Source organism: Balaenoptera borealis (assembly GCF_965194805.1).
Source record: "Balaenoptera borealis genome assembly, chromosome: 5".
NCBI lineage: Eukaryota > Metazoa > Chordata > Mammalia > Artiodactyla > Balaenopteridae > Balaenoptera > Balaenoptera borealis.
This window is the reverse complement of record NC_138862.1, coordinates 77,547,186-77,575,030: the sequence shown is the minus strand read 5'-3', so window position 1 is coordinate 77,575,030 and position 27,845 is coordinate 77,547,186. Positions and strand designations below refer to the sequence as shown.

The 27,845-nt window shown below is 37.5% G+C and overlaps 1 protein-coding gene across 7 annotated transcripts in view; it reads left to right on the top strand.

Moving 5' to 3' along the window:
- IL1RAP (interleukin 1 receptor accessory protein) overlaps positions 1-27,845 on the top strand; it is a 130,464-nt gene that overhangs the window by 48,271 nt on the left and 54,348 nt on the right. For all 7 annotated transcript variants that reach the window (XM_082393234.1, XM_082393232.1, XM_082393236.1 and 4 more), the window contains one exon: positions 27,367-27,652. In XM_082393234.1, coding sequence (XP_082249360.1) covers positions 27,396-27,652 — 257 coding nt within the window. In that variant the 5' untranslated portion in view covers positions 27,367-27,395. The remainder of the gene's footprint in view (positions 1-27,366; positions 27,653-27,845) is intronic.

Genomic DNA, 27,845 nt, shown 5'->3' with positions numbered 1-27,845 from the left:
CTGTCTCTGTTGCTCATGGCTGGTCATCCTGAACACACTTCGTTTCTATGGAATTTAGTCCAAACATTTGAAGAATGTGTGAAGAATATAGTTTCATTTTATTCTTAGACCTAAAGGTCATTGGAATTATAACATTCACCCTGATGTCCTATAAATGTTTCTTCTTGGGAGCAGGTATCTTCACTTTTTTTTTTTTGAGCTGCATTGAAAGGCACTGATGTTTATTTTTAAGTTACTTGTACTTCCCAAGGGTGGGTATTGAAAAGAGATTTGAGTACCACAATTTATTGGCCTGATGCTAGCTTTGCAGTTATAAATTCTCTAGAAAGGCTTCTTGTATCACAGCGATAATTCTATGTTTAGAAAAATGACCTGATTCTTCCATCACATGTGTGAGTTAAGAGAAGCCACTATCTTTGCAGGGAATACATGGGTGTATATGGTTATAAGTGACAATATCTGGCTTATAAGACAGTCTTCTGCACTTTGAATTGCCTTTGTTTCTGCATTCCCCCTTCCCCAATATTTGTTTCTGCCATATTGAGATGAGCTTTGTAGAACCAGATGACCATCTGATTATCAGTGACTCACTCCTGGGCTAGTTCTCACTCCTTTTATTTCACTATTTTAAAAATTCCTTTTCTATTTAGTTGATGAACTTCTTTAAAAAATAAAATATACATCTACCCTTGAGGTAACAACACAATAATTACTTTATTCTAAAATCCACTAGGTGCTGCAATCACTCATTTATTTTTGAGGGATAGAGAGAAAATGGATGCATTTTATAAATAATATGAGAACCTCAGTCAATAACTTCAAGTACCTGCCATCCAAACCTATAAAAGCAATATACAGAATTGCCTTCTTTTGTCTTTCTCAGTTTTAGAGGCAGTAGGAATAATGAAAATACAAGGCAGCTGAGAAAATAAGAGAAAATAGACAAAATAATCACACACTTGATAATCTAGACTTGGCTGAGTTCTGTTGTTTTCATGAATTTCATTTCTCCTTCTACCACCAGAATCAAAACTCTTGGTAAAGCTGTACATTATTGGGAAATAAATACCACTTTCCTACAGTGTTTGTCAGTAGTGTCTGGAATAATAGTTTAAGGCTTTTTGCCCATCATCTCATTGTTTTGTTTTGTTTTGTTTTACTTCCGAGATACTTTCACATTTTTTGAAGTACTCCTTGAGGTAAGCAGGAGTGTCCATTTTGGTATATAAACCAAGGTACTGATGTTTGCATTTTCCCCATAACTTATGTAACAGAACATTGTGGTCCTTTTAAAGTCTGGGCTTTCCATGCCAGCAAGAAGGACCAACCGAAGAGTATTTGCCAACTATGCTTCCTCCATGGAACCTGTGTAGATATTCAAGGGGAAAGACACAGAGAGGCCATCCATCAGTTACTGGTAGCTTTTCTATATAAACATAACTCTTTATTAATATAATACCGTGGGTTTTATTTGATTCTTAATTGCTTGCATACAAGTACAACTATAGTTGAAATATAGGACTCTATTATTGTTAAAGCAAACACAGATATACAAATTGTTTTTCCCAAGCAGATCTCAACCATTATCAGCCATTATTTAATATAGCTTTGTTTGCTCTTTTTTACTGTGGGAAGAAAGCTTTACTCCTTCACCATGGACTTGTTTGCTGTTTAAACACATTACACCTAATAGCTTAAATTGATGCACCTGAGTTAATTCTGTCCTTCCCTAGATCCTCTGGGACTTCAGACTGCCCCAAAGGCTTCTTAATGAACTAATTTTTGCTTTTCAGATAGAAAGCATTAATTTTATCCTCATAGTTTTCTAATTTGCTTTGGACTCTTTGATCTATTTGGTCCCCTGAGGAAAACAGAATTTCTCTTATGCAAAACTTTTTCACATCCATGGCTTGCTTCTAAATGTCTTTTCAGCACTTTTAAATTGTCCACTCAAGGTAAAGGAAAATAAAGAGAAGGAGTGGGGGGTGAGGAGAGAAGAAGAAAGAAAAAGAAGAGAGGAGGAAAGAGAAGAGATAGTGATAGAGATAGAGACAGGGTGAGAGAGAGGGAGATACAAAGAGAAAGATAGAGGAGATACAGAGTCTTTCCACAGAGGGACTTTGCTGCATTTGATGCAAATCCAGGTATATACTTTTTCAGATCATTAAAAAAAAAAACTTTTTTAAGCACCACACTTAAATACTCTCTTTTTTTAACTGAACTTTGCATTGGATGGTAACCTTTTAGAACAGTTTGGTTTTGTTTTGTTTACCTTCTGACTCTTTCCTTTCTTCCTAGTATGTTAAAATGATGAGCTGAAATAGAAGCCTTAAGTATTATAGAAGTTTCCTTGTATCTAGTGTACCTCTAGCCAAGAGAGCTATCAGCATCTTCAGGATACTTGTATTATGAAGGAAGTACACAGCAGAGGTGGTGGAGGCGTAGAGCTATGCATGGCCTTCATGATACTGAAGGAAGAGGAGATGGCAGGCAAGAGTGCTCCCTTATGCACTCTGCATACGTAAGGTCTAGGGCAGAAACAATCTGCTGTTTGCAACTGACACTGAGCTGTAAAATGTCTTTCCTTTTAGCAATGTATTGCTGGAGGCTCAGTAGAAACCCAGCTTGTATTTAGGTCTAAGAGGAGGGTGTAGCTTTGTTTGGAGGATAGTTGAAATAATGGAAAGTGTGAATAGAGCAATTAATAAATGGAAGTGTTGGAGGAGTCCCTCCCACTACATACAATGTTCTTTGTGAGGTGCTAAGTGGGATTTCAGGAAGAAAGTGAAGACAGGGTCTTTGTTCCTGGTTGCTTTATTAAAGCAAGCTCTTAGTTATCTTACCTTTATTACTCTAAATATCCTCTTATTAAAAACGTTCTTCCTCTTATCTACAATGCAGTGATAGTTGATGACTGCAAAATAGCCATGAAGCATTATACAATACTGAATTTTTTTAATGACTAAAGGAAGATCATGTTAAGCTAAGCATGGCTTTAAATGTCTTTTATTCTAATTCTCTTTAAATTGGTAATAACTATATAGTGGAATGTGTGTGTGTGTGTGTAATAAAAAAAGAAGCAGGGTGAATGAAATAACATTAATTGAATCAGGGAGCAGTGTTTGTGTGCGTGTGTGTGTCTGTGTGTGTGTATTAATATGAAATATTACATAAATTTCTGAAGAGCCTCATAAGATAGAGATAGATGTTTTCATCTGTCTTTACCAGTGAGGAACTCCAGATTAAGAAAAGTGAATTAAAAAGCTAAATTAACAGCTTACTATAGCTATTATTAAGTAGTAAAACTTGTCTACCTGATTGACTTTAAAATGCATGCTATTCGCTCAATACCACGCTGCTTCTGAATTCTTTATGATTAAAACTCTTCTCTTTCTAAATATGCCAACCAAAGCTGTCAATAATTGATGATACGGAGCACACACATTTGAAAGGAAACATTCAACCAATTAAAAAAACAGAGAACATAGGATGTAATTTTTCATGTTGCAAATACTATTTCAAATTGATTTGTTCCAAGCTTCCTGAAACATACACAGTGTACTACAATTGTGTATATTAGATAACATACATTTTTCCAAGGTTATAAAAAATTTCCTAAGGGAAAGCAGTTCTTAACAAGATTGCAGATGGATGAAGGAACAGTGGTTCAGTGCAGATGCAGCGGGTTTGAGTGGAATGGGAAGCTGTTAACTTTAGTATGTGGCAAGGTTGCTTTGGCATTATTCATTTGGCTTCCCTGTGGCTAACTCAGAGATATTGACTGTAACTCCCTGTCTTCTCCTTCTTATCCAACTACAGAGGCTCTATCCCTGTTGCTAGGTGTCTAGGGACCTTGTAAATGATGTTTACCTGTGGCTCAAAAAAATTTTTTTTGGTACCCAACAGTGTATAGCTTTAGAAAATTATTTTCAGTCAAAACATGCCAGGTTTTTTTTTTTTTTTTTTTTCTGCTAGACTTTGGCAGTGATTGGGTATGAATTTTGAAATTTGATGGTGGATTTACTCCACGTTCCATTTTATTTCTGGTGGGGCTGGAATGTTTCCTCTTTTTCAGAAACTATCACTTGTGTGTGTGTGTTGGACAGAGGGAACAAACATACCCACTGAACTGAGAAGGCATCTTGAGGCTGAAAGATGAGGCAGGCAGCTCCATATAATGAAAGGATCAGTTTCTTATAAGTAACTTACAAGGTGAGATCAGGTTTGGGTGGACAAGTGTTCAGAAGCATTCACAGCCACTCTCTGCACCACCGAGGGGTTATAGTTAACGTAGGGTATGGAGTTAGGTAATTGGAAACAGGACATGCATTCCTAAGTCAAAATTCATGAATGGGTAACTAGTCTTGTGGGTGCCATGAATACGTCAGCAAAGGTTTTCGTCATTGTGTGGGGACTAACAGAGCATAGCGGCCACCTGATCCTAATAATTATGAAGCAATATCTATTAACTACAAAGCCTTTGATGACAGAGAAGTGACTCACGGTACAGTACAGTCCTGGGTAGGGTCAGCGAAGGACAAGAGAACCTGTAAAGGCCAGAATGGCGTCAGTTATGCTAACAGCCAAACACTGTGGCAATAAAACTGCTAGAATAACTGTTATCTGGATTCAGCAAGTGTGCAAAAGTTTGGACAGGGGGCATTATCCCTGATGCATACCCAGTGCGAACTCTCCAGAATCACAAACCTGAAAAAGTGTTCAGGTTTAATGCACAAGTCCTGCTTAATCCCAGGGAAATCTGTCTTTTCATAGGCTAGTTATCCATTTTAAAGCATGCAATACTTTTATCACAGAAGGGTAAGTATTTCCCTCCTGTTTTGAAAATGTACCTTTGTGATGTAATAGAAACGGGTCAAACATCTACATGACGTTCATATCTAGGGAAGGTGGTCCTTCATGACTAGATTTGGAACCCAGCTCAGCAGATGTTTCCTGGGCACCTGTTAATATGCAAAGCTTTGTACCACAGGGGATGTAAAGAAGATTAAGACACTTTGCATTCATTCATAGTCTATCAGTATGTGCTATACACTGTGCTTGCCTGTATTTATTGGTAAACAAGACAGAAATGGTATCTGCCATCATGGAGCTTAGTCTTGGGGAAGCTGTAGGACAGAAGAAAATAAGTAAATAAACACATTTTTAAAAAGTGAAGATTATCTATAGGGCATTATACTGATGGAAAATAATAGGACAATACTCCCATTGTTGGGTGGTTGAGAAAATCTGTTTGAGAAGATGACATATTCTATTGAGAAGTGAAGGAAAGAAGGACCACCATGCAAAGCAGAGAGAAGGCAGTGGATGGCATGTGTGAAGGCCCTGAGCCATAAGGGTCATGACACCAGTATTGCTGGAGCTTCAAGAACTGGGGGAAACTTTCAAATATACAATTCAGTGTTATCAATTATAGTCCCCATGCTATACATTATATCCCCATGATTTACTTATTTTGTAACTGGAAGTTTGTACCTTTTGACTCCCTTACCCATTTCACCCACCCCTCCATCTCCCATCTCTGGCAACCACCAATCTGTTCCCTGTATCTATAGACTCAGGTTTTTGTTTATTTTATTTTAATTTTTAGATTCCACATATAAGTGAGGTCATATGATGTTTTTCTTAGTCTTACTTATTTCACTTAGCATAATGCCCTCAAGGTCCATCCATGTTGTCACAAATGGCAAGACTTCATTCTTTTTTCATGGGTGAATAATGCAATAATAATATTATATCTTTTTTATCCATTCATCCATTGAAATTGCTAAGTGAGTAAATCTTTTTTTTTTTTTTTTTAACGTCTTTATTGGAGTATAATTGCTTTACAATGCTGTGTTAGTTTCTGCTTTATAACAAAGTGAATCAGCTATACGTATACATATAACCCCATATCTCCTCCCTCTTGCGTCTCCCTCCCACCCTCCCTATCCCACCCCTCTAGGTGGACACAAAGAACCGAGCTGATCTCCCTGTGCTCTGTCGCTGCTTCCCACTAGCTATCTATTTTACATTTGGTAGTGTATATATGTCCATGTGTAAATCTTAAAAGTCCTCACCACAAGAAAAAAAATTGTAACTATGTATGGTGACAGATGTTAACTAGACTTACAATGGCAATCATTTCACAATATACACAAATATCAAATCATTATGCTGTATGCCTGAAACATTATGTTGTATGTCAATTATACCTCGATAAAAATATTTTTAAAATTCGCACACACACACACAAAAAAAAAAAGAAAAAAGAAAAGAACTCTGGGGGAAGGGGCCTGAGATGAGGAGGAAGAGGTAGTCAGAGTCTAGGGCCTATTACCGGTGTTATTTCATTTACCTTCATGCCACAAAAGGTCACTGAAAGGACTTGAGCAGTTCCCTGACATTATCTAGTTATTGAATGTTCATGCTACCCACCATGTCAGAAATAGCTTGGAGAAGATTTCAGTTTCTCTCAGTATGGTGGACAAGGTCCCCTAAACAACCCTTTTCCTGTAAAGCAGCTAGAAATGCAGCATTTAAAAATAAATGTCTTGCTGAGTTGGTAAGAAATTCTCGGAGGACAAAATTGAAGGGAAAACAGGAATCCAAAACAGAAAGGAAGCCAGCTCTGCAGCTGGCAGTTACCCAAGGTAGCATCCAGAGTCAGTGGAAAAAGATGTATTTAAATGCTAGGATATTTGGATAATTTCTATAAAAATAAAGTTAAATTCTTACCTTATTCCTTACCCCCAAACAAATCTCACTTGAATTAAATATTTAAATGTAAAAAAATAAATTAAACCCTAAAAGTACTTGAAGAAAATATATGCAAGTGTTTTTATAATGTTGAGATAGAGAAAGCCTTTCTAGATATATCATTAAGGGTAGAGGCCATTACAGAAAATTAGATATATTTGACTACATAAAGATTGACAAAATTAGTGGAGCATCAAAATAGTATAAGTTAAAGGATGAATGAAAACTTGGGAAGATACAGGTATATGGCAAATGATTAAGTCAGTACAACACAAGGAGCTCTTGCACCCAAAAGAAATCCTTCCAATGTAAAGTATACTCTTTGAAAAAAATGAGAAAAGATTTTTAACTGGAAGTTCAGGCAGTTCAAGAAGAGACAAACAAATGGATCATACTAAAAAGAAGTCAAATTCATGAATAAGACGATGGATGCAAATTAAACCAACGAGATGCCATTTTTCACCCATTATATTAGCAACAATTAAGGAGAACAGTCCTACCTAGCATTAGACAGGATGTGGTGATCTAATGACCAAGTGTGGTATTCTCATACCATGTGGGTAAGAGTGTCCCTTGAATAGACTTTGTGAAGGGCACCTTGACTGTTTGTTTCAAAGACACCAAAGTGCCTCCCATTGACCTTGTAATGAACATTGCACACATATACCCTAAAGAAATAATCAGAGAAGTGCATCAAGCTGTATTCACAACTTTATTTGTCATACAGTTGTTCAAATAGGTAACATTGGACAAAGCAACGTAAATATCCATTGATAGAGGATACCAAAAAAAATGGAGAATACTATTGAGTCTTAAAAAATATAAATTTATATTTATTGATAATGAAATGAGTTTATGATAGATATTTCTGTTTAAAAACAGGTACCATACAGCAGTTTTTAAAGTCTGAAACCTTTAAAAACAGTGGCAGTTGTTTGCTGAAGCTAGATTACAGTGGTTTATGAGAGCCATTTGTTCAATTTTTAGGAATTATGTGAACCAGCTATTAAATCATTGCTAGTTTGAAACTGGCTTTGGTGAGAGTATTTACCCTATGGAAATTAATAAACAGATGCTACAAATCAGCCCCCGCCCTGCCCCAACCCTGGATTACCACACACCACTGTGTGCATGTGTGTGTAATTACATACGTGCACACATATAGAAAACCTTCCGTAGAATACACCCAAATCTTAACAGTGATTATCTTTAGAAAGTGGAATTATGTTTATTTCCACCATTTAAAAATAATTTTGTATCATCTGACTATATTACAATCTAATTATATGTATAACTAGAAATATAGAGTAACAATTTTGGAAGTAAGAAGGAATGAAGACCTGAACCTTTGGAGTGCTTGGGATGGTAAGCAAGGGGCAATTGTGAGATATTGTTGTTTAAACATTAGCTCTTTGTTTCTATCTTTAAAATGATATGTTAATAACTTCCATAGAACAGAGATAATTTCAATATTCAGGAAATGCCCTTGGAAAACTATCAAGTTAGGTGATTTGTGAGGGAAAAGTGATATTACTCTTGAATTTCCTGCATTATAACTGTGGCTAGTATTTGTGTATTTGTTAGATATGTAATGTCAAGAAGATGAAAATTAGCCAACCAAATTTTTGGAAGTTGAAATCAGTGAGTTCTCGCTTCTCCACTTCAAAGTTTTCCAATACTGGATACTCAGCCCAAAAAGTAGTTATGTACCCTAATTCTTGCCTGTTTTATCTGCTCATTTAAACATTTCGATTGATTATAGGCAGTTTTCTTTTCCTTCTTTTTTTTTTTAAAGAGATCAGTACTACAAAGTATACTCAGCCAATTGCCAATATTTCAGTGTCTGTAGACATGGTTATACATGTGTTAAACAAATGAGTACTTATTCCTTCAACTGTCAGCATTCCTTCATTTCTCTATGCAATAAACACACATACTATTGGGCTTATAGTATGTGCCAAATATAGTTCATATTGTCATTATATCAACTAATCATTATAGTGATGAACAACATCATATAGTGTTTTATAGTTTAAAAATGCTTGCATTCTATGATCATCAGAAAAACGATAAATTATATCATTATTCTTGTTTTGCAGATAAGGAAACAGAGACTTGGAGAGACTAGGCAACTTAGCCATAGTCATAAAACAGTAAACAGAAGAGCCAGAGAACCAGGACACAAAACCTTGTCTTGTACTCCCAACCTATTATTATTTTCCTGGTATACCCAGGGGATTCCAACCCTTTCACTACTAAGGACATTATTTATTTTATATTTTTTCTAAAGACTCCATGTGTTGAAAACAGTAGCAACCAGTCATGTTAGCAGTCATCACTACATCTATGTTAAGAACATATTCATCACTCAAAATAGAAACTTTGTATCTATTAGCTGCCATTCCACGTGACTTCTTTCCCCCTTCCCTCAATTCTAAACAACCACTAATCTACTTTCTTTCTCCATAGATTTGTCTATTCTGGACATTTCCTAGAAATGGAATCATATGTAGCTTTTTGTGACTGGCTTAGAATAATGTTTTCACTTAATGTTTTAAAGGTGTGTCCATGTGTAGCATGTATCAGTACTTCACTGTCTTCTATTGCTGATTAATTCTGTTGTTTATCCATTCATCATTGATGGGCATTTGGATTGTTTTTACTTTTTATCTATGATGAATAATGCTACTGTGAACATTTGTGTACAAGTTTTGTGTGCACATATGTTTTCATTTCTCTTGGGTATATACCTAGAAGTGGAATTGCTGGGTCACATGGGAACTCTTTGTGTAACATTTTGAAGGACTACCAAAGTATTTTCCAAAGTGACTGTGCCATTGTAAATGTCTTTTGAAGTATGGAATAGCAGATGAGTCTCAGGTTGTGTATGATAGACACCACAGCGGCATTCCAGGATGGTTCCTTAAGGTTAAATACATTGCATCAAAAAAGAAGAGATCATGGTGAATTCAGAGGTCTTCCCTGGACTCAACCCCCTAATCTGTGATGTAAGAGGGGAACATTTGAGCAGTTCCTTTTTTGTTAGTGTAGAAAATTTAAATCTCAGTGCTATGGGAGCTCAGAAAATGCCCTGGATAATTCACAATATGTAATGTAGAGAAAAAGAAATCCTGGACTAAAGTCAAATTTGGCTCCGTGTGACTCTCTGTCTTTATAAAATGAAGATGATACTATTGGCCGTACCTACCTCGCAGAGTTGTTCTGGAGATTCAGTGAGATATACTCAGTTGAATAAACTTGAAAACTGACACCATGCACTGGCATATGGGTAAGCACCAACTGGTTTCCTTTATTATGAGATTAGGATTGAGATTTTTGTACTTGAAGGTGGGTGTCTGCCCATAAGAATCCACATTTCCAAATGCAGTTAATCTCTTGTCAAAGTCCCTAGCCAATCACTGATCTGTTTTGTGTTTCTATAATTCTGCCTTTCCAGAATTTTATACAGATGGAATCATATGAGACTGGGCTTCTTTCACTTAGTATGATGCATTTGAGATATATCCACACTGTTGAGCATAATAGAAATTCATTCTTCATTGCTGAGTAGTATTTCATTGTAAAGGTAATACCACAGTTTGTTTATTCATCAGCAAGTTGAAGTTCATTTGGCTGCTTCAAGGTTTTGGTGATAATGATTAAGTCTGCTATAAACATCTGTGTATAGGCTTTTGTTTGAACATGAGTTTTCATTTATCTTTGGTAAATACCTAGAACTAATATTGCTAGGTTGTATTGTAAGTATATATTTAGCTTAATAGGAAAATGTCAAAGTGTTTTCTAAAGTGATTGTACGTCATTTTGCATTTCCATCAGCAACAAATGAGAGTTCCAGCTGTTGCATATCCTTGTGAACACTTGGTATTTTCCACTTTAAAAATTTTAACCATTCTAGTAGGTGTGTAGTAGTATCCTGTGTGATTTTTCATTGGCGTTTATCTAATGACTAATGATTTGGGGCATCTTTTCATATGCTTATTCACTCTTTGTATGTCTTCTTTAATAAAATGTCTGTTGAAATCTTTTATCCCTTTTTAAATTATTTGTTTTCGTATTGAATTTTGAGAGTTCTTTATATATCCTGGATATGTCCTTTATCAGATGTGTAATTTTTTATTTTTAAAGAGGCAGCTTTATTTTATTTTATTTATTATTTTTATTAGCTCCTTTTTCTTTCTTTCTTTTTTTTTTTTTTGGCTGTATTGGGTCTTTGTTGCTGCACTCAGGCTTTCTCTAGTTGCGGCGAGTGGGGGCTACTCTTCGTTGTGGGGCACAGGCTTCTCACTGCAGTGGCTTCTCTTGTTGCGGAACACGGGCTCTAAGCATGCGGGCTTCAGTAGTTGCAGCACTTGGGCTCAGTAGTTGCAGCACGTGGGCTCTAGAGCACTAGGGCTTCAGCAGTTGTGGCGCACGGGCTTAGTTGCTCTGTTGCATGTGGGATCTTCCCAGACCAAGGGTGGAACCTGTGTCCCCTGCATTGGCAGGCAGATTCTCAACCACTGTGCCACCAGGGAAGTCCCATCAGACGTGTAAATTTTTAATTTTTTTTTCTCATCTGTGGCTTGTATTTTGCTAATCTTTAATTTTTCCAGTTATTTTCAAGTCCTATTCTTCGGCCTGTCACTGAATCTACCACTATTCTTTTTTTCACTCTGCATGTTTACAGAGATTCTTGGCTTTTTCAGGCATGGCGGGGAGATGGGGGTTGGGGTGGGGTATGAGATGAAAAGGACAATTGTCCTATTAACAAGGAAACTTTAGGTAGTTGGAAAGAGATTCCAGATATCTAATCATCTATAACCCACGGGCTGATGTTCTGAGTACCATAAGGGATGTATAGACAGTGTGCTATACTACAGAGCATTGCCATTCATTGAGGTTTCTGGTTATTAAAATATTTTGAGCACAGACTCAACAAAAGAGAAGCAATAAAAATTCTGGATAATGAAGTTCCAGAAACTGTCATAAAGTGGCTGCCCCCTCTACAGCCCCATGTATGATCAGTGATGATAGGGGGGCTGGGGGATGGAAAAGTGATGTATGATCAGTGATGATAGGGGGGCTGGGGGATGGAAAAGTGATGTATGATCAGTGATGATAGGGGGGCTGGGGGATGGAAAAGTGATGTATGATCAGTGATGATAGGGGGGCTGGGGGATGGAAAAGGAACAGGCACTAGGCAATGTCTTTCTCATCTTGGTAAATCATAGTCCTCTAATCCAACATTTGTGGAGCTAGAGGACCACCTCAGAAGTGATTAGCTTCACTGCCTCCACATCCCCCGAGCCCAGGTTACTATAATTGTCTCTTTTGTCATCATTTGTGGTTTGTATAAGTAAAAGCAGAGATAACAAGTGGATAAAGAATTTCATTCTTGACACTTGTGGAGGTGCATGTGTGTGTGAACCATCAGACAGCCTCAGGGAGCACAAACGTATTTCCCAATCCAGTCTTCATCTGTGCCATAATTATCATTAATATGTGGCACTCATAAGTCAGAGTTCCTTACCCTGTATAATCCTAGTCTCCCACTCTCATGCTCAACTAAACCATCCCACCCTCTGTAATCCAACCCCAGCTGACTTACAGACCAGTTATGGCTCCCTTGCCCTCCCTGCCTTTACTTACAATGTTCCATCAGCCTGGATTCCTCCCTCTGTATCTGTCAGCACACATTTTATTCATTTTTCAGGCTTAAATCAGATGCTATCTCTTCTGTGAAGGCTTCATTGAACTCCCCACCCTCCCCTGCAGTCAGAATTAAGAGCTCCTTCTACCCTCTTATGACACATTGCATCTTTTTCTTTTTCGCATTTACTTTATTTTGCTTTGCATTGAGATTAATTATTTGGCTGTCTGCCCTCTCCAGATAGTGAGACCTTTGAGGGCAGAAACCATGTCTTCCCTGTGTCTTTATCCCCCCATTGGAGCCGATTATAAACTGTTGCATGTAGTAGGTTCTCACTGAGGGTTTATTGATTGAAAGACATGGCATAACCCACGGTTCCCCTTGCTTTGTGAACCAGACAGAAGAGGTGTCTGAGTGGCTGATAGTTGTAACTGGAGGTGACAGGGTGATCCGATGTGTTCTAAGCCAAGTGCAGTCTTGTTTCCCTCTTGGCTGTGATTATGCTCTCCTGTCTAGAATAAGAAAAGGGTGATTTGATTTTGAGTAATAAGCAACCCAGTTCTAACTGTGTACCTTAAATGCCTTCCATTGTTCTGCTTAAGGTGATTTTCTACCAGCATGAAATGTTCTCCTTCCCAGACAGTTGATAGAGGAGCTGAGTCATGCCTGACCATATTTAATAAGACAGAGGCAGCTAATACCTGAGGGAGCTGCCTTTGAGGACAAGCTGACTTTTCTGACTCCTCTGCTTTTCAAAAGTGTGTGTTGTGAGAGAAACTTGAGCATGAAGATAGCTTCAGAGTCTCCTCTGGAAACAAGACTACATGATGACACTCTTTAATTCAGACAGATGTGATCTGCCCCACTGCCTCTTGGCTGTGATATGTGTCTTCTGATGCTGGAAACTGCTAATCATGGATTTTATGCTCCTTATTAAAGAGACTCATTCAGTTTGTTCCACTTTCTATTAACAAGTGCCCACCCACTCCCACTCTTGTCCTTGAAAAACTGGCTTGATTTTATATTTTTAAGTTTCAGGCTAGAAAACACTGTTGAAGTTAGCACTGATTATAAACCCATCGTATTATAGAGATGGAAAGGGTTAGAGATCGTCTGGTTTTACTTCCTTGTATTATACATGAAAAAATAAAATCCAAGAAAAGGGAAGTTACTTGGCCACAGTCATGATTAAATTTTAGACCCTAGAATGAAGCTGATCTGTGTTAGAATCCTTCTCTCTCACTTACTTGCTGTTGTTAAATGATAAACTGGGGCATATTAAAATTTTTAAATTTTAAGAGGGTATTTGAGCAAAAATCGATGCAAATTGGGCAGCATCAAACTGGACATATTTAGGAGCACTCCACAGAGGGGAGCCAGGGGCAAGACTTCTATAGAGAAGAGGTGGAAGCAAGACAAGAAAAGTATTTGATTGGCTACAGCTTAAGTGGTTGCATTAGTTGAGAAAGTCCAGTTGGCTGTTTGTGAGTGATTGTCCTTAGGTTTCAATTTTCTTGACCTTGAAGCATTCCAGCTTAGGTTTTGGTTTGCGTAAGTAGGCTTCCAGGACATTACAGCCACCTCAGTCTAATGACCTCTTTGTTTAGTTAATTTAACTCTGTGTAATCCTGCAGATACTCTTTTACTTATCTAAGGCTCCTGTTCCTCATTTGTTAAATGGGGACAATAATAAAACCATCTGAAAGAGTTGTTATGAGAATTAAAAGAGACAATAAATGTAAAGCACTTAATACCTGGCATATGGAAAGCATTCAGTATTAGGTGGTAATTATTATAATAATGGTGGTCTCACTGGCAGAGTTAGTGCAAGAAATCAGGTCTCCTGATCCTGTGTTGTTATTCTCCATAAAGAATACTACTAGATGTACCTCAGGAACTCTGTTGAATGGCAAGGAAATTTAAAGATATCTGTCTGACGATGAATTTCTACGGTCAAAGAAAAGTCTCAGCAGTTAGCTGTAAGACAGAAAGAACATGGTTTAAGATGCTCAAGAATCAATGTGAATGGAGTATTTGAGGGAAGATTGTATATAGTCTCCAAACTAGAAGCCAAAGGACTGAGTATGATACCAGAGAGTCTTAGAGGATCATTAGAGAGAGGACTGGTTCTGGAATCAGAAACTTCTACTGCCCAATAGCACTGTGAGCTTCCCATGTCACTCTCTGAGCCTCTTCAAACCCCCAAACGAGGCAACAACCCCTACCTCCGTGATCAAAGAATACGATGTGTCTGAAACTGCCGTGTCAAGTATAAATTATTGTGGAATCTGTTAACAATTACAGATTTATAATCTTTGGATGTGGTGAGGGCGGGGAAGTAGGCACTGATTCCTGAATAATAAGTTTGGGACATTTTACTGACTTAAAGAGTATGAAAATAAAAAGCCATTTCTAATCAACCACCTCCATTATGACCTTCTCCACGAGGCAGGGAACCACAGCATTGGGAGGCTAAAAGTACCCAGAGAAGAGTGCCCTGACTTGACAGTTTTGCCTTGGGATGTGTACCTTGGGTAGACACATACACACACAAAACAGATATATACATGGACAGTTAAAGTTGTATGTTGAAGCTCCTAAAAGCCTTCTTGGTATGACTGCAGACCCTTTTCCTGATCTAGCACCTATTTTTCTCTTATTTTCATTTTTCTACTTTATGGTAATTATTTGCTTTTTTTCAGCATCAGAACACTGGCATGTATCCCCTCGTGAGTGTCAGTGGAGAATGTGTGTATCACGTGAAAGAGAGCTGATAATAGTAGGGTTATTAGCTAAAATCTTCTACGTTTGATTTCTTTGGGGTGTTTGCTTTTGCTTCCTATATTGAAAATTTATTCTCCCATTTTGCTTCCTATGTTTCAAGAGCTCTGGAGTTCAGGAAAGTTGGTTTGTGTTTTCTGCTTTCTCTTCAGCAATAAATATGTAAGAGGCAAATGTTCTCAACCCTATAGGGACTCAAGAAGCTGAGCATAAATATAAGCATAAAAATTCAACCTTTGATATGCCAGGAGAAAAGAAAAACAGAAACTGATGTAAGTGTGGTATAAACTCTCTTCTGTAATTGGTTTTATAGGCAGAAGTCATGTGTGATATGGGAATCTGGAAGGTTTCATCCTGCCTCTGGTACTAACCCAGTGTTTCACTCAGGCATTCCTTCACCCCTCTGGTCTCAAAGCCTAATCAGTATAATGTGTCCTGGAACTGGATGATTTGTAAGGCCCCCTTCCAGCTCCAACCCATAGTGTTTTTTTCAGATGCATAGTGGATTACGGGTGGCTTAAACATTCAGAAACTTGGCCCGTGATTTAATCTTGGCATTTATCTTCCCAAGACCTTGCTTCTCCCCTTGGGAGCTAACACTGCTCTCTTCCTGAGGGACCACGGAAAGCCCAGCCACTCGGAACCCCTACCTCGTGAATTCTTCCTACTGCCCCATCGTCATTCACTGCCAGACGTTTCCCAGACCCCATTTCTAATGCTCAGCTTTTGTTGCTTGCTTCACCTGATTTTCTATCAGAATCTTTTGTTTCCTGCTTGTCACTACCAGCCTTCAAGAAAAATCTACATGCTTGACACATTATTAAAATTGAATGAGACTGCACTGGCATTTCACAGGTGATGCCTCTCTTAAATGTACTGGCAGGATTGTAGCCCCTGTCTCTTCCCCTGGCAGGTGATGAAGATCTCAAACGCCCTTTCACTCCAGGCAATTTCCTGAGAATTTCTGAGGAGGTTGCTGGCAAGGCTCACAAAATGCTCTTTTCTTTTTTTTTTTTTTTGACTTTGTAGTTGTTTATAGAATATGATTGCAAATCTTGAGGCATGGGAATCATATAGCTTTTAATTGAAAGTTGAAGGCCCCTGATGTACTTTCACGGAACAAGCCCCCCTCACCCTCCATGTGGGACATGAGATGTGGGGATGGAGGGTTATAGAGACATTTTGAGTATGTGGAGGGCTTTAAATTTTCATCATGGAGAAAAGTGATTGCTTGGCTGTCTTTACTAATTAAGAAGTTGGTTTATGCTTAGCCTGCGTTCTACATTTTAGGACTCAAATTTAATTTTGGATTTTCTGTCCTGGATCTGGTAAAGTGCAATAAAAACTCAAAAACAAATGCACATAATACTTTTTCCTGCTATCTTTCCAGGTCTCAATTCCCTCATCTGTGAAAATCAAAATAATAATTGTAGCTAAAATTTATTACGTTCTTACTATGCACCCAAGCATATAATACCACATATATGATCTTCTTTACCCCTATCAACAGGTCTGCTAGGTAGGTACTTACATTAGCTTCATATTTTGCTTCATGTATTATTACATGTGAGGAAGCTGGGGTATGGGATCTTTCTTTCCGAGTGCCATACTTATGGGCAACATTGCCACCTACTTTACTTGAGTATCAACCTCAAGGATAAGACCCATATCCCATATATCAGCTTCTTCACCTGTAAAAAGAAAAGGAGGAGAATTGGGTGGCTTGATTACGTAGAACACATGTAGAGTTACCTCCTATGCTCCAGTATTACTGTTATCTGTTTCAATCTTCCTGGATTTGCTTTTTTTGCCTATTTCAACCTCTGTTTTGAAGGAGAATATACTATTGTGCTATTTACATTCCCAAGACCAACTGGGAATGTTTGTGTAGATATGCATTTTACTGGAATGTTAGAGTAGACAGAACGTGACATTTGGACCGAAAAGAAGTGATTCTATGCTTGCCACTCATGAGCTCTATGCCATTCATCAAGTTAGCTCTCTGAGCTTAGTTACCCCATTTGTAAAATGAGAGGATTGTTCTAAATGTTTTAAAAACTCCCCTCTAGTCTAACACCCTCAAACACTGTGTTAGAGGTGAGTCCCCATAGGTTAAATGATGACATTTGTTGGGCCACATTTAGTTTGAAATTGTCCATACTCAGTTTGGAATCAAGAAAGAGAGGAATATAATATTAAGAATAGTAAGGACTACTGAATAGCCCTCTGTTAAACACATTAAAGAACATTGTCTCTTAAGTCTTCAAACCAGCCTTCTTTGATAGAGGAATATTTACTGTACTTGCACATACTCACATGGTTAGCAAGTAGCAGAATGATTTGAACTGGGGTTGTCAGACTCCAGAGACTCCATAGAGAAAGTAGTTTCAGGATATGAGTTTCAGGTTTGGTCACTCCCTCCCTCTATCATATATTGTTAGCCCATCTCTCAGACCTGTGTTTTATCCTCTCTTGGCTTCATTCACCTCATCTGTAAAATGGGGGTATTACCAGCTATCGTACTGGAACAGAAGACTACCACCAGATCTAAGACCCTTGTGTTCTGAGATTCTATGATGCTGCCCAAAATACCTTTACTTCCAATGCTGAGGATCTGTTTCTTACATGGAAATTTGAAGGCAGAGACCTTGTTTTTTGCTACATTTTGTTTATAGCCCTAGCACTCATAGGACCCTGAGTAAATATTGTGTAATAATGAAAATGAAGAGAGTAAAAGTTGCTTGATTATTATATGAGAATAGTAATTGGATATTTACATCTTAATCATGGATTAGAAAAAAATTGCTTGGGGAAAATAACATAAAAACCAGCTAATTACTGCTTAGAGTTTCCCTAGCGCACTGTACCACACTTGACATAAGCCCGTTTACTTACTGTCACAACAGCCCTGCAAAGAAAAGCATTCCCTTCAGCCATATGAGGATGCTCATTACAGTGATTTTTTGAAGGAAAAGAGGCAGCACACCCACAATCCATTCTTTAGCCTGCTAACCCCTACTGCCACTTTGGTGAGAAAAGCGAAGCGTTTTCTAGGTAGCTATTAGATGATGCTCTTCCATGTTCCTCCTTATTATGCACAGCAACGGGAAGGGTGGTTGTTGGACCTTTCTTGGACCTTAACTCATGATGATGAAGGGTCTCTTTGTTGATGCTGCAAAAACCAGTTGGGAAATGACTTGATGGAGGCGAAGAGTGAGCCTGGAGACCTTCAGCAGCTCCTGTAGACCTGAGAACTGTAAACATTTCTAGAGCACACATGGTTTTTTCTCAAGTCCTCTGCCACAGGGAAAACTTTGTAGAAAGTGACACTCATGTTCACAGACTAAGAGAGGAACAGCTACATGGCAGGACTGAATGAAAACCAAACTGTTTATAGACCCTAGAGTGCTGGTCCTATAACAATAATTAGATTTTGAAAGATCTCAACTCTACATCATCCTTCAGATGATTTGATTTTGTAACTTTAAGTATCACCTACGTTGATATATGTTTTGGATTTAAACTTCATAGGTTTGGTTGTTTTCATCTATGAGGTTTCATTGTCCCTTTTCACCTCTTCTCATCTTTATTTTCATGTTTGCCTGGTAATGACTTTCTCTACTTTTTTTTTTTTTTTTTTTTTTCATTGTGAGGACTACCACTTCTAACTGATGTAAAATAACGGTCTTTAGGTCAGTGTAAAGATAAATGTCCAGTGTCACAGGGAGGCATTGTACACTATCTGGAATAAAACTTGTTGTAGCAACAGACCCTAACAACCTCTGCAAAGCTGAAGCTGTAACTTGTGGATCTTCACCCTCCCCCAACCCACTTTCTGAGTTTGGCATTCTTTCCCTATCTGGCAAATCTTATCATCTGCTCAGAGCTAGTTCTTATTTTTTTAAATTACTCAATCAAGAAAACTCCCTTCTTTGGTGGGAGTAAGGTATGTCTAATTATCTGGTCCAGGAAAGCCATCTGCCAGTTAGTAGCTCAGTATTGTTGAACAGTACAAGCAGCCTGAGGATGTCTGATGGGTGCTCACAGCCACTCCAGCTTTCCTCCCCCACCAGGAACTTCTCTCTCTCCTTTTGATGGCTAGGTTGACAACTATTAAATTTCAGCAACATTTTCTAGACCTTTGAGTAGCTCTCCTCTGAATAAAAAATATCTAAGTTTTAGTCATCTTTTTTCCACGGAAATCATACTCTAGGAAATGTAGTTCGTGGATTTTTTCTTTTGTTTTTGAAAACTGGTGGTTAATTAATAGGACACTGCTAGAAAAATATCTGGATAGTTTTAGTATTTTTTCCACTGAGGAACAAAAAGGAATATATTTTTCAATGTAAATATTAATCAAAAACCTAGAATCATGGGGTGGATAAAACCTCAGAAATAGTTCAACAACCCACTTGTTATAAGAGATGAAATAAGACATTTTTATCAATTAGAATGATGATTGGCTGTGAATAAGGAGACAAAAATACATTAATACTTCCCCAATGTTGATGTGCATAGGAGTCACCTGGGGATCTTGTTAAACTGTAGATTCTGATTTGGTAGGTCTGGGCGGGGCCTGGAAGTCTGCAGTTCTGACAAGCTCCCAAGGGATGCTGATGATGGTAGTGGGTCATGGATCACACGTTCAGTAGCAAGGATATTAAAAAATACATATTTCCTATGTAAAATCTAGAGGTAGAAAATTCAGGGCTGATAAGCCAGCTCCATACTTATTCAAGGTTCCTTCTCCATTCACTTTCACATTCCTCCATCTTTAGGGTGTGGCCTTCATTCTTATAGTCCATAAGGTAGCTCCAGCTGTCACATCCATGTTCCCAGCAGCAAGATGGAAGAAATGGGATGGTAGCAAGAGCACAGGAAACATACGATATGTCAGTGTTTCTCAAGGAAAGTTTCTGGAATCTACCACATGATGATTTCAAACATATCCCATTGCCCAGAACTGTCACCTGACTATATCCAGGTGAGAGGAAAGCTGCAGAATACAGCCTTTATTCTGAATGGCTATGTGCCCAACTGAAAATTCCCATACACTAGAAAAAGAAGGGTGTGGGGACATGGTATGTGGGACATGTTTAACAGTCTTTGCCATAGACCTGGAGAGAGGAAGTTGCCCTCAGGCTTAGTCTCTGCCCTTCCATTAGACTTAGTCTCTGCCCTCAGCCTTAGATAGAATGTGCTGATGGGTGTTTTTAAGGTGATTTCATTCACATTGGGTTCTAAGATGGGATATTAAAAGGGCCTGGTTCTCATCTCAACCCAATCTCAGGACTACCCTCTCTACCCACACCTGTATATACTATACTATACTATACTACACTATACTATACTATACTATCTATACTATACTAATGTAATGACTATAATCCTGCCTAGAAGCCTGTTTTAACAGTTGATTCATTCATTCTACCAGCTATTTTCATTTAGTTAATTCTGCATCTATGTCTTTCTTTTTCCAAGATTGTTAACCTCTTGATGGACAAGGACCCATGCAGATCCAGCTAATATGTACTGAGCTCCTTTCATATGTCTGGCACTTTGCTTTCCATACAGCACTATAAGATGGGCATATGACACATGGAGAATCTGAGTCTGAGAAGGGAAGCATTTTCTCCAAAGTCATATGGCAAGTATGTGGCACAGGGAAAATAATAACATACAGAAATTAATTCCACCTAGGTCTTCCAATATTTAAAAATTTCCTTTCGACAGCAGTATCTACAATAACATATTGATTGCCTGAGGTTAATATACAAATCTGTAAATTAAAATTTTGTTCTGAACTGAAAAAAAAAAAATTTCCTCTTCTTTTTTTTTTTTTCCTATACCTGAGCTTCTTGAGTTCTTATATCTGCATGTCTCTCTACCATAGCACACAACACAGCAGATTTTGAGTAAATATTTAGTAAATGCAAAAATATGAGTAGCTTTCCTGTGGGAAATATCTTGCTTTGAATGTGTGAACATAGCTTTGGGACAAGCCTCCCAGATCTATGTTCAGGCAGCTTTTATTTGTGCTACCACGCAGGCAAAAGTAAGTCAATTAATCTCTCTGTCTTCATTTCCTGGCATGTAATGTGGGAATGGGCATGAAAGCCCAAGAGGGTGTTGTGAGATTAATTAGTTAAAATGTATACCCTGCTATATAAATGCTAATTGCTGTCAGGAGCGTGGGTTGGATTTTCCAGTGACTTGGCTTTGCGTCGGCTTTGCACATTTCCATTAGTCCTCTGTGGCACCAAGTCCCGGCCTTAAGAAATCCTTTGGCTGAGGGAAATGATGACTTTGTAGTTCTCCTGTGATGAGGGGCTAATTTAGAGAGGATTTCCACTATGGAGTAAACTGGTTAAGAAGGGACATTTTAAACAAAAAAGTAATTCGTTGTGCTGGTAATTCGCTAAATTCCCTTTGCTGTTATTAGAGACAAATCTATTTGCATAACAGCCTTTTCCCCAGTCTTTTCTTCGGCTGGTGCCTGAAGTGAATCGTATAATTAATTTGGTATTATGTGACACTCCAGCCCGTTGCCATAGGTTTTATTTTTATTTGTTCATTGAATAATTTAAAAACCTCTGACAAAATGCCCTCAGGTGGCTAACTAAAGAAAGTTAAAAAACCCACAGAACTAATTTCAAATGGGCAAAGAAAAAACTCAATAAAAATCATATCATTTTTGTTAATGTTCATGAATACTAATATGTGTGTTTTTGGTCCCTATTATAGAGGAGTCTGATTCACTTTATAAATATATGCATTTGGCCCATGAAACATTCCGTAAGGGAGATACGTAGCGGGTATAATGATATCTTTTCCCCTTGATCCTGTATTGCATTTAATTTGGTTGAAAAAATATTAAGTCTAGGGAATTAGCCAAAAATATTGATTGACCTGTATTTAAATTTTAGTATGTAAGAGCCTTTAACATATGCTATTTTAAAAATAACTCTTGTCTGCTCTTGATTTATTGTTATGTTATGAAAGGAAAATTCTGGCTTCCTTTATTAGTCAATACTAGTCACTATAACAAATTATGTCCACCAAATCTCAGTGGCTTAAACAATAGAGATTTGGCTTAACACAGTGACAACTCTTTGAAAGTGAGATGGCTTTCCTGAGAAGCTCTGCTTTGACTGATGGCAGGAATCCGGGCTCCTTCCATCTTGTGATGCTGCACTTTTCAAAAATTTCTGTTCTTCAAGGATTCCATGGAAGGGAAAGAGAAAGCACCAAAGATTATGCTGGGAGTTTCAAGTTGTACAGCATCTCTGGCCACACTCATTGGCCAGAACCAAATCACATGGCCCCCACCCAATTGCTAAGGATATGTAGGTTTCATATGGGCCGAGGAAAAGAAAACAGGACTAATGAACATTTAGTCAGTCTCTGCCACAGTCTACCCCAGTGATAACCAAAATTCCATTTCATACTTCTTCCAAGATTGGTCTGCTTGAGTATATCCTTGTGGTTGCTATGTTACACTAGCTCTCTTTTTCCATCTCCCTTTTCACAATTAACATTCTCCTACTTTACAAAAGAAAAATCCACCTGTCACTTGTCATCTGTCTTGGTGTTAATTATTGTTCAGGGCCATAAAGACTTCCCAGGGCCAAAGTAACAATTTATATTATTGGTATCCAAAAGTCTCCTTTAATCAAGGTAACATTTACCCCCAGAATGGCTTCCTCCTTCTCTCCAATTTACCAGTGTTCCTGTTAAAAGTGAGCCATGATATCAAACTGTGTTCTACTGACCCAAGTTGGGGTGATCTGAATTGAGATGTATTGTTGAGTGGGGTTGCAAGGAGAATGATACTTTCATTTTATAGCCTTGCCTCTAAAATCATTCAAATTTGAGCAAATAGTTTAAAGTTCTTGACAGGGAGGCCTTTAGGAACAGCATAAAGAATATTTTTATGAAATATAGAAAGCAGTAGCATCTTATTTCATCCAGACAACAAACTTAATATAGTGCAGTTCCAGACTCCATCAGCTGCCAACTGTCTCTCTCTGTCTCTTTCAACTATATCTTATAATTTAAAAGTGGATGAATGTCCTGCCAATGCATATTAATACAAATTTTGGAATTAAAAAACAAAATCAATACTTTTTTCTCACAGAAAGTAGGTATGATTAGGATGGTTTGACACTGAGAGGGACTTTGCCAATTGTATTACACAGTGGATATTTCCTTCCTTCCCCCTTCCTTCCTTCTTTTTTTTTTTTTTTTCTAATTAATATTTTAATTATTTTCAAAGCAAGTCATGCACGGAGGTTTTTTAAGGCCAATATATTAAAGGGGTACCAAAATAATTGTATTCTTTCTGTCATAATTTTCTTCTGCTCCTACTAGTTCTCTTCTTCAGAGACAACCACTTTTGAGGATTTTATTTATTTTTTCTGTCATTTCCTATCTATAGTTTGCTAACCAATTTGTGTATATTGTTATTTTTCATTTAGTCAACCCTATGTGTTATCTCTTCACTTTTTTAAATTATAGTAAATAAGGACTCTCTCTCTAAAGTGCTATCCCCTTTGCTTTCCTTACTCATACCTCTCTATATAATATTATTGCAATATTTGGTTGAATCAATGATCATTCAATTAATATGTCTTCAGATATGAACGAACTATGATTATGTTACCTTTCTTATTTTTTGAAGTTATGAATTGCCTTGCTTTCATATGCTTACTCTAATTAGTATCCTTTGGTAACCATTTTCATACTTTTCAATTACCCTTCAGCATCATTTTTCACAGTGCTAATCTAATCAGATAATCCATCAGTTACAATTATTTTTTCTTTATTGGGGGTTTCCATTTTCTATCTACACTGATTTACCACCAAGCCCTACTGCATAGCTGCTTTCCTGGGATATCCTGCATTGTTATTCTGGGAATCCCTTCCCCTCTCTCTTTAATTGGATCCCCTATTCCTTGATCTCCTGTTTTCCTTCTTGTTTTTTCTCTCATTTTGTCGGCACAAATCTCCCAGAAGCTTCTTGAAAAAGTAGCACATAGGATATAAAATTACTGAGTCTTTATGTGTCTGAAAATGTCACTCACACGTGATTGTTTTGTTGGGTTTAAGGTTCAAGATTGCAAATAAATTTCCTTTAGATGCATTGCTTCATTATCTTCTAGTTTCCAGTCTTGTTTTTGAGAGTTGCAAAGCCATTCTGATTCCTAGTCTTTTGTATGTGACTATTTTTTTCCTCTTTCTTACTCGCTGGTAGTTTATATAATCTTTTCTTTTTCCACAGTTTTAAAAAATATTTTTGTGGTGTAAGTCTGTTTTCATCCACTGTGTTGGGGCAATTGACAGATCTTTTTAATTTAGAAGGTTATGACTTCAGTTCTGAGATTTGTTTTTGCTTTGAATTATTTAATGGAGAGTTTTCTTTTTATTTTCTTTCTTTTGGGGATCCTGCTATTGAGATGTTGAGACTCGTGGACTGGTCTAACTTTCTTCTCTATTTTTCTTTTTTACTCTACTTTTTAGAAAATTCTCAAATTTAACTTCCAAATAAACCATTTATTAAATTTTACCTTTCTTCAATCATGTTTTTAATTTTAATAAACCTTTTTTTTCTCTGAATATTCCTTTGTTATATCATTCTGTTCTTGCTTCATGAATATAAAAGTTTCCTTATCTCTCTGAGTATGTTAATGATAGTTTTTTGTTTTTCTTTTAAAAGATTTCTTTTTCTTGAATAATCTTGGTTTTACCAAATTTTCTTTTACAATGTTTCTTTGGATGTTACCTTTTATAGTAGAGATTTTTCTCAGATGTCTCCTGGGGCTGTTTGTTCATATTTAAGAAGAAGTGATTAAGAAGCTGATTAAAAATTCTAAATGTGAATGTGGGACTTGTTAACCTTGAGCTTTTCTATTGGATGATATGATGATATGGCTGTACAAGTTTGAAAAAAAAAAAAAAAAAAAAAAAACCTCTGATACTAAGATTGTTAGATCTTTCTTCTGAAAGTAGTCAGATTTTCTAGAGAAGATTCATTCATTCTCCTGCCTGGAGAGTAAAGGTCTGGCTGCTCCTATCCTTGGAGCTCAGTGGGAAAGGTTACTGAGTGCTAGGAGGGTGGGGTTGGAACCAAAGATGTCACTTTTTGACATAGCGTTCATCCAATTCTCCTTATTTTACTGTCCCACCTATGTGCTTATTTTTAAGGTATCTGGTTGCATTTGCCAGGATAGGATAGATTATTCATATTAGTAGTAAGCAAATCCCAATTCTCTATGACTTAAAATAGCAAAGCTTTGCTGTGTGTCATCCATATCAAGGGAACCAAGCTAAGGGAGTCTCAACGTCTATGCTTTCATATTTGCTAAGGCAGAAGAAAAGGAAGCATGGTGAAATATACTCTGGCCCTTAAAACACTCAACACAGGTGACACTCAGTACATCATTTTGGCCAAAGTGAGTCACATGGCATCCCCTTATTTCAGAAGGGCATACAAGTACAATCTTACAATATGCCTAGTAAGAGAATCCAGAAATATTGAGTGTATGGTACTAGTGATTACTTATCTTGATACTGACAGTTTCTCCTCCTGGGTTTTTTCTGCATTCTGCATTGCAGATTGGTTTGTTCTCCAGCTCTCCCCTCTTCATTTAGGATTTTTCGTTTTAAATGTGCTAAGCTGGTCACCACTTGTCCATTTGATGTTGCTATTATCTTTCCTCTTGTTATTGCTATTACTTGGGTTTACGTCTTGAAAATTATTTTAGTTTTAGTGGAGTTTCATAAAGCAGTGAAATTGGATGCATGTATTCAATCTGACATGTTTAACTGAAAAAACTATGGTTATAACTTCCTGTAAACTGAAGGAGCTAATTCTGCAACTATGCAGTTTTAATGAAAATATATTTAAAGAACGTTATGATAGATGTTTAATAAAAAATATTTTCTTATCAATTTGTATTAATGTGAACAACACTTTGATCTTTCCAGTTCTTTCTCTGTATATTGGATTTTAAAACATGTTTCTAAATGAAGCGTAGCAATTGTAAACAATGAAAATTTGTTGATTCTTGGAAAAGTCAGTTTGTTAGATTTCCCAGAGGTCTATTATTTACTTAGAAATGTATTACTTACTTACAAAACATTTTGCAAGTCATAAAGCTTCAAATTCTTTGCTTTTTTCAAAATTAAAGTAGTCCCTAATTTAGTTGTTCTGTTAGCTATCTGCTTATGCAGATAAGCCTAGCAAACGTTAGGCTTAGCAAAATGTTACCCAGCAAACGATCATAAACTTCATTTAATTTATTACACATGTATTATTGCTCATGAGTCTATAGCTTGTCTGGGTGGTTCTGGTGACATAAGCTCAGCTCAGCTGATATAGGCTGAGCTTGCTCTTACGTCTTTGGTCAGCTGTGGAGAGGTCTGACAGCTGTGCTTCCGGAGGGTGCAGCTGTCAGCAAGGGTGCCTCAGCTCTACTACATGTGGTCTCTTATTTACTAGGAAGCTTTCTTGTGTACTGTAGTCAGTTTGGCTGTCTAATCTAATACCAGTAGACACACATGACTAATCCAAATTGATATGTGCAATAAGTGTAAAATACATTGAATTTTGAAGAATTATTACAAAAAAGAATATAAGTATAAAATAGCTTATCAATATTTGGGATGTTTTGGATATATCGAGTTTAACAAAATACATTATAAAAATTAATTTTACCTGCTTCTTTTTGTTTCTTTAATGTGGCAACTAGGACACCTAAAATTAACTATGTGGCTTGCATTTTATTGCTATTGGACAGTGAAGACCAGGGGAGAACTGGGAATCTTAGAGGGTTGCCATTTCAGTTACAATTTTCTTCTTAGAACCTCTTTTGTCCCCAGAGGAGTGAAAGAGCACATGATTTCTTTTCCAGGTGAGATTCTCCCCCATACTTTGTAGGATTCAACAGGATCAAGCTATCAGATCACACTGTTATCCAATAGATAGTCAAAAGATAATAAATGAATGAGAGGAATTCTCCTCGCACCACAGCTGTCTATTACATGCATTTATTAGAAAGAGGCTAATGAATATGACCCGAGAAGAGGGTTCAGAAAATACTGGGGTACCCTAAGGAGAAGGTGTGTTCTCTGGAGATGAGATGACTCATCTGCCTTTTCTTTCTTTTTGACTGTTCCAGAACGCTGTGATGACTGGGGACTAGATACCATGAGGCAGATCCAAGTGTATGAAGATGAGCCAGCTCGTATCAAGTGCCCACTCTTTGAACACTTCTTGAAATATAACTACAGTACAGCCCATTCAGCAGGTCTTACTCTGATCTGGTATTGGACAAGGCAGGACCGGGACCTTGAGGAACCGATTAACTTCCGCCTCCCTGAGAACCGCATTAGTAAGGAGAAAGATGTGCTCTGGTTCCGGCCCACACTCCTCAATGACACAGGCAACTATACCTGCATGTTAAGGTAGCCTGACCCTTGTGGTGACTTTCTCTTTTCCCTTTCGTTCCTGAACCGTTTTCCAAACGATGCATGGGCTGTGAAGGTGGGAAGGGGAAGAAGGAAGCATGTAGAGAGATGTACACTTCACCTCATTGGCTTAGCTGAGGTTAGCTGAAAGAGGTGTGCAGAGAAAATGGTTGAGCTTCCGAGAACATTC